This window comes from Diceros bicornis, chromosome 28, assembly GCF_020826845.1.
Source record: "Diceros bicornis minor isolate mBicDic1 chromosome 28, mDicBic1.mat.cur, whole genome shotgun sequence".
NCBI lineage: Eukaryota > Metazoa > Chordata > Mammalia > Perissodactyla > Rhinocerotidae > Diceros > Diceros bicornis.
Window position 1 is genome coordinate 30,891,978 of NC_080767.1, and position 7,904 is coordinate 30,899,881.

General features: G+C 37.8%; 1 protein-coding gene across 1 annotated transcript; it reads left to right on the forward strand.

Annotated features, from left to right (window-relative positions):
* The first annotated feature begins 2,669 nt into the window (after positions 1–2,669).
* On the forward strand, positions 2,670–3,604 carry LOC131393601 (olfactory receptor 1J4-like). The gene is made up of 2 exons (XM_058524670.1): positions 2,670–2,955; positions 3,006–3,604. The coding sequence occupies exons 1-2, from the start codon at positions 2,670–2,672 to the stop codon at positions 3,602–3,604; spliced, it is 885 nt and encodes a 294-aa protein (XP_058380653.1).
* Positions 3,605–7,904: the final 4,300 nt, after the last annotated feature.

The following is a 7,904-nucleotide window of genomic DNA, read 5'->3' on the forward strand; positions in this document are numbered from 1 at the left end:
CCCATCTGGAGACTTGAGCCAAAGCCCAAGGTATGACTGACACTGGGGACACTTTCTCCGGTAATTCCAGTTGCAGCGCAGTCCCTCTGAACCCTAAACATGCCCCTTCCTGAGGGACCAGGAATAAGTTGGGCAATTAGCTGTTAGTTCTCAGGGACTTGGGGATGTTTCCCTCTGGGGTCTCTTTTTGATGGCTGAAAGGAAATCTTCTTGCCCATTGTTTTGAAGGTGGTGAACAGACATGAAAGTCTGTAAAGGTTCTCGGGCTGGCAAAGTTTGCTCTTTTTCCTTGGATCCTGGGTTTTCTGGAAAGAAAGTGAGGATTCAGGTAACAGCAGGAAGCAGAAGGTATTGCTTCTCATAGCACTGGTTTAGATCAGAAGGAGCCCAGTAATCTCCATAGTTGCCTGTGAGTGGTCTGTGTATGCGTGTGTGTGACCACTTTCCAGCGTGACAGCTTTATGTCCTTGGGTTTGACTTCTCTGATGCTCAGCATCCTCCACTGTCAAATAGGAATAATGATAATTGCTGTAAGATCTCATCTGCAAGGTGCTTAACAAGTGCTAGGCACATCATAAGCACTTAGTATGTTGTAGCCTTGTGGAGGCTGGGACACCTGACTCTCCATTTCCTACTGCTCAGGAGACAATATTTGGTGTGAAGACAGGAATATTAGGCCCATCCAAAGGCTCTCTCCCAACACTCCAGGTCTCAGCTTCTCCTCTTCATTACTGAGCATTTTCCTAGCCACTGATTTCACACGTGGTACTGATGAAATCAAAGTGCCATTTCTGTACTGTACCTTTCCCTTCAAATTACAGCTCTATAGTTTTATTAGGTGCTCTGGTTCTCCTCCAGGAAATGTTTGAGATCCTGGGTTAAGTCTGATCTAGTAACCTTAAGCAAGAAGCCAGTCCTTGACAGAGGGTGAAGTACTTGCCCCCTCCTCATGCCCCATGAACTGAGCCAACCACTGACACCAAGCAACTCCCTGGCCTGAAACAAGCATCTACAGTCAGGTCCTTACATAACAACGTTCATGTCAAGTTCCTCTCCAAAACATATGGGTATTTCAATGTTTAACCTTAGTTTAGCCTCTCCTACCTCCCATGGAAAGAAATGAGTGGATTCTCTCTCTCATGGAAAGATTATGAGAAGATCTACCTTTGAGACCATGTTCCGCTGGCCTCAGATCTATACAGTACAATACAATGTCTATGTGATATTTTGTAAGTGATTTCACTACTCCTGTTAGAAAGATGGAAGAAAAAAAAATCACTGTCTTCTCTATTTTCCAGATGCAATATAATCATTGCTGGATTGAATGAAATTGAAGGTATATGAAAGCCATTTGCAAACTAAAGGACTGTAGGAATCTGAGTGAAACAGTTATCTGAGCAGGAGGTCTCCTTCAAATCTTGAAATAATATTTCTTAAGGTCCTGGCCCTTTTGTCTATTTAAGGAGAGAAAGAAATGTTAGGGTCACAGGAGCAGAGATTCCAACTAATTAAAGAAAAAAAAACATGAAAGAGAACTGTGCTAGTTTCTCACTCCTTCTGAGTATGTATATAATAAAGTTTAATAACACCTATATCCTGGAACTGTTGAAAAAATTTAATGAGGCAATAACACAAAAATGTATTTGTCTGAGATAGTGTTCATTAAATTTCAACTATTACCAGTGTGAATCAGTATTAGGAAATAGTGATGGTGAATCAGGTAATTGTGGATTCTAATAGACACCTCCAACCCTTCAGTATCTCTTTGTTCTCGGATCTCAGATCTCAGGAGTCTTCCTGCCTATGAATACCCAGATCTGAGCCAACTTGAAGAACCAGATATAGATGGAAATGGATGGAGATATATGAACTGAAGTAAAGTTTATTTCTTGGCAGAAAGATAAACATGCACTAAAGCTAGTTCCACCAAGGAATTCACCCCAGTGATAGGATGAGCTAGAGAGTGTGAGAGCTCAGACAGGTTAAGCCTAACTTTAGGTCAGCTACTTGGTCCTTAGTGGTGACCATCTCACAAGGCTGTTTTATTAAATTCCTAAATTTGATACTGCTTTTATTTGGATACTTATCCTGTCATAAAAATAATCGCTAAAATTTTGTGTTCATTTTATGCAGGACGCTGTTCTTAGATTTTAATATGCATTGAATGAGAATCCTCTTATTAACTTTATGAACGTGTGATATTGGTGTCTTCACATTATAGAGGCACAACATGAGGCCAAGAGAGATTTAGCTCTCCAAGTCATATAGCTAGAAAGTAGTGGGAACAGAATCTCAACAGGAGCAACCTGGCTGCAGGTCCATATCTTTGGTCAACCCTCTGTCAGGTGTTCCCTAGAGGGTCAGTGTCCTGAGGGAAGATGGCCTGTGTCCTACTTATTCTTGTATCTCCAATTAGTAGCAGTGCCAGGAACATGGTTGATTAAAAAAATAAGAAGAATAAATTTGCTCTGGTTTCCACTGGAAGGAATCATATTGAGCATTGAGGGTATGTCACTTACTTTGGCACTACTAGGTTATGATGGAAATTCAGGCAGTTATCCTTTTTCTCCAGGAGAAAGTAAAAGACCCCATTGTGGTGGCCATAATCACACTTTCAAAGTCTTTGACATTTTCCACTTCCCTTCATCCCCAACAGACAGAAGAGGACCATGAGGAGGGAGAATCAGAGCAGCGTGTCTGAGTTCCTCCTCTTGGGGCTCCTCACCCAGCCAGAGCAGCAGGGCGTGAACAGGCCAGTTGCCCTGTTCCTGGGCATGTACCTGACCACGGTGCTGGGGAAGCTGCTCATCACCCTGCTCATCTTGCTGGACTCTCACCTCCACACCACTATGTACTTCTTCCTCAGCCACTTGGCCCTCACTGGCATCTCCTTTTCATCTGTCACTGTCCCTAAGATGCTGATAAACATCCATACTCAGGATCCATCCATCCCCTGTGCAGGGTGTGTCCTATTTTTTGTTGTATTGATAATCTCCTTCTTACAGTACTGGCCTATGACAGCTACATGGCCATTTGTCATCCTCTCCACTACACTGCCATCATTCAAGAAAACCTGTGCATCTTACTAGTGGCTGTGTCCTGGTTATTCTCCTGTAGCAGTGCAATGTCCCACACTCTCAGCCTGGCCCAGCTGTCCTTCTGTGCTGAGAACACTATCCCTCATTTCTTTTGTGATCTTGCCGCTCTGCTCAAATTGTCCTACTCTGACACTTCCATCAGTGAGCTGGTCATCTTCACTCTGGGGGCACTGGGAATCATCATACCACTGACTGGCATCCAGGTCTCTCATGTCCACCTTGGGGTCTCCATCCTGAAGTTTCCCTCTACCGAAGGAATCTGGAAATCCTCGTCCACCTGTGGCTCTCACTTGTCTGTGGTATTCCTTTCCTATGGGACAATTATGGCTCTGTACATTTTCCAATCATCAAACAACTCCCATGACAAAGACATAATTGCTAGAGTAATGTATACAGTAGTCACTCCCATGCTGAACCCTTTCATCTACAGTCTGAGTAACAGAGACATGAAGGGGCCTCTGGGGAGATTTTTCAGGAGGAAGATCTTTTTCTCTAACACAATCTAAAACAATCACATTACCATCTCAGTTCTTAATTCACCTAAAGGCTCTATCAGTGATTCCTCCTTGAAAACTATTCAGAGGACCATCCTTATTGCTAGCACCCACCCCACCTCCCTGTTTTCAGTCACTTGCTTTGACTGTTCTTCCTGTGTGCTCCCCCTGAACCCAGTGAGTTCATTCATACCTCCAGGCACAGACACACCAGGTGATATTTGTGGTAACCATCTGTGTTCTTTGAACCAACCTCTTTTTGCTTTATTTTTATTTTATATATTTTATGATTTATTTTTATTTTATGTCTATGTTTTCATAAGCCTTGGGATCTGGCACATATAGCAGCAGCATTATCTCAGTCGTCTTCAAAGCACCAAACTTCTTTTAAGTCATGAGAAGGAATTGTCATCCTTAACAATTACAGTATTGCCTTGGGGTCATGAATAGACCAAGAAAAAAATCCTTGCTTTGATGCTTGTGTTTCCTCTTTAAGGAAAAAGAAATTTTGACTGCAAATTTATTTGCTATTTGTATTTTTAAGGCATTTTTATAAGCTGTTATGTTCTTATTTTTAAGTTTCTGATTCCTATGTTGAAGAATATTAGAATTATCAAATGTGGTGTGGTTTGGAAATGGCAATCTTTTGTAGTGTTTATGCAGACCTCTTATATGAGTTTGTACCAATGTGAAACTTAACGGTGTAGAGAATTAGAACCCTCTTAAAATGCTTGTATGAAAATTAATGATAATCTATATTTTAGCAATCACCCCCTTAGTTTCACTCTTAATTTTTAAAATATTTTTTTCCTAGAGTTCTAAATCTCAACTTAACTCCAAAGTTTAAGGTAAGGAAATTCAGAATTCAGGCTTACCTAACGGAGTAGCTGACTAATTAAGTGCTTCTTATGGTTTCCTAAAATGTAAACATAATACGTAATTTCTGGCAGGTGATTCTAATATGCAGCTGAGGTTGAGAACACCTGGACTAACTAACTAAGAGCAACATATGCAACTGAATCAAGATGCATATCTTGAAAATAAACATCCACACCTACACTGGGAATTGCTCTAGATAATTGATATGCCATAACCCAGGAGGAAAATTCTGCCAAATTTTGCAATACAGCTGAAAGAACCTGTGATCCTTGGGAGCCTTGTTGACAATGAAATGTGGTCCAAACATCAAGAATCATCTCTTGATGAGGCTTTGGAATAAGGTGGATGGAACTCTGATGTCCCATCCTTTAGATAGTGACTGGGTGGAAAAAGCTTAATCTTTCAAAGGAATCTGCTCTGAAAAATGAAAATAGAGAAAAAAATATGTCCATGTTAAATTTGGCTGTGAAATACATTTATGTGGAAAGTCTTCCCTGGTGTGAAAATTGTGTTAATCATGATAATGGGAGGGAGGTCTCAATGGAAATGTCTCTGTTGTCCAAGCTGACTCCTGATTATTTCTTATTTCTTCATTTTCATTTACAGTTTTATTGTGAAGTAATTGACATACAGTTTTAAAATGTCAACTTAATGTATTTTGACACATACATGTGAAACCATCACTATAATCAAGATAATGAACATATCCATCACACACAAAAGTCACCCTGAAAAGTTTCCTCATATGCTTTTGTTAGCCTGCCCTCCTCCTCTTATCCCGATATTAGTAATTTGTATCTTTTCTCTTTTTTTCTCCATCAGTCTGGTTTATCAATTTTATCATTTTTCTCAAAGAACCAACTTTTGGTTTTACTGCTATTATGTATTGTTTTTCTGTTTTCTATTTCACTGATTTCTACTTTTATCCTTATTATTTCTTTTGTTTTGCCTACTTTGGATTTAATTTGTTCTCCTCTTTCTAGTATCTTAAGGTAAAATCTTACATGACTGATATGGGACCTTTCTTCTTTCTAGTATAGGCATTTAGTGCTATAGATTTCCCTCTAAGGACTCCTGTTGGCTCATCTCACAAATTTTGATATATGCTGTTCTCATTTCCAGTCAGTTGAAAGGATTTTCTAACTTTCCTTTGAATTTTTTCCCTTGACCTGTGGTTTATTTAGAACTGTGTAATTTATCCATTCTTTGCCCATTTGTCCCTTGATGGGCACTTAGGTTGCTTCCAAGTCTTGGCTATTGTGAATAATGCTGCAATGAACACAGGGCTGCAAAGAAGATGTGGTATATACACACAATGGAATACTACTCTGCCATAAGAAACGATGAAATCCAGCCATTTGTGACAACATAGATGGACATTGAGGGTATTATGCAAAGTGAAATAAGTTAGAGGGAAAAGGTCAAATACCGTATGATTTCCTTCATTAAGTAGTAGATAATAACAACAACAGACAAACACATAGAGACAGAGATAGAATTGGTGGTTACCAGAGGGGAAGGGGGAAGGGAGGAGGGCAAAAGGGATAATTAGGCACATGTGTGTGGTTATGGATTGTAATTAGTATTTGGGTGGTGAACATGAGAACGTGATGTAATCCATGCATAAATGGAAGTATAATGATGTACACCTGAAATTTATACAGTGTTACAAACCAATGTTACCACAATAAACAAAAAAAAAAAAAACAAGAAAGAAAGAAAAGAAATCCTTAAAATGACAAAAAAAAAAAAAAGTGTGTAACTTAGTTTCCAAATATTTGGGGATGTTTTCCTGATATCTTTTATTGATTCCTAAACTAATTCCATTTTGGCCAGAAAGCATACTTTGTAGGATTTGAATCCTTTTAAAATTAGTGAAACTCGTTTAGTGGCCCAGCATATGATACATCTTTGTAAATGTTACACATGCCCTTGTAAAGAAGGTATATCCTGCTGTCATTGGGTAGAATGTTCTAGAAAGCTCAATTAGGACAAGTTGGTTGAGTGTTGTTCATGTCTTTTATATTATTACTACTTCCTCTCTACTTTTCTGTTGATTATTGAGAGAACAGTGTTGAAATCTCCAATTATAAGTGTGGATTTGTGTATTTCTCCTTATAGTTCTGGCAGATGTGCTTCTTGCTTCTCTCTTGTTTTTAAACCTGTTATTAGGTGCATATATATTTAGAATGTTTAATTCTCTTGATGAATTTACCCCTTTATTATCATGAAATGACAGTCTTTTATCCTTTCAATATTCTTTACTCTTAAATCTACTTTGTTTAATATGAACGTAGCTACTCCAGGTTTATTTTCATTAGTGTTTGCATGATATATATTTTTCTATCCTTTAACTTATTTTTATCTTCAGTTTAAAGGGGAGTTTCTTACGGGCAGTATATATTTGAGTCTTGCTTTTTGATCCAATCTAAGCATCTCTGTCTCTTAATTTGAATTTTTAAATAGCTCACACTTAATGTGATTATTGATATGATTTGGTTTGAATTTACCATCTTGGTATTTGTTTTCTATTTGTCTCATTTGTGTTTTGTACAATTTTCTCTTTTTCTCTGCCTTCTCTTGGAGGAACTGAGGCATCTTTTATGATTCCATTTTACCTCCTTTGTTGGCTTATTAGCTACGTATTTTTTTACATGTGTGGTTGTTTTTGGGCTTAAAGCCATCATCTTTAACCCATCACAGTCTAACTTCAAGTAATATTACACCACTTCACATACGCGCAAGCGACTTACAATATATGCTCCCATTTCCACTCTCTCTGGTTTTGTGCCATCATCATCACACACTCTACTTTTACATTTGTTATAAACCTCACAATAAATTTATTCTTTTAGATTTAAACCATTAATTTTATTTTAATGTGACTGAAAATTAAGAACGTTTGTTTTATATTTATCCAAATGTTTAATATTTCTGATATTCTTCAACCAGATTTCAATTTAATATCATTTTCCTTTGCCTGAAGGCCTTTTTTAAACATATTTCTTTACATGTTGTCTGGTGATAAATATTTTCAGCTCTTTTACAACTGAAAAGTTATTTTCACTGGTAAAAACTTCTAGCTTAACAGTTTTGTTCTTTCAGTACTTTGAGGATGTTGCTTATTGTCTTTTGGTTTGAAATATTTCCATGAGAAATTTGCTCTTATCCTTACCTTTTTTCAAAATGTGTCTTTTTTTTTTGTCTGCCTTCAAGATTTTCTCTTTATCACTAGTTTCAAGTAATTTGATTATGATGTGTTCATTATAGTTTCTCACATTAAAAAAACATTTTATTGAGGTATGATCAACATACAAAAAGCTGCATGTATTTAATATATACAACTTGATGAGTTTAGTGATAAGTATACACTCGTGAAATCATCACCACAATCTATGCCAGAAACATATCCACCCTCAACAAAATATCAGCA

What these genes read in the sequence shown, in the direction of transcription:
- LOC131393601 (XM_058524670.1), top strand. Translation starts at nt 2,670, where the DNA reads ATGAGGAGGGAGAATCAGAGCAGCGTGTCTGAGTTCCTCCTCTTGGGG. An exon ending in TCAGGATCCATCCATCCCCT is followed by an intron (nt 2,956 to 3,005) that starts GTGCAGGGTGTG and finishes TCCTTCTTACAG; the next exon opens with TACTGGCCTATGACAGCTAC.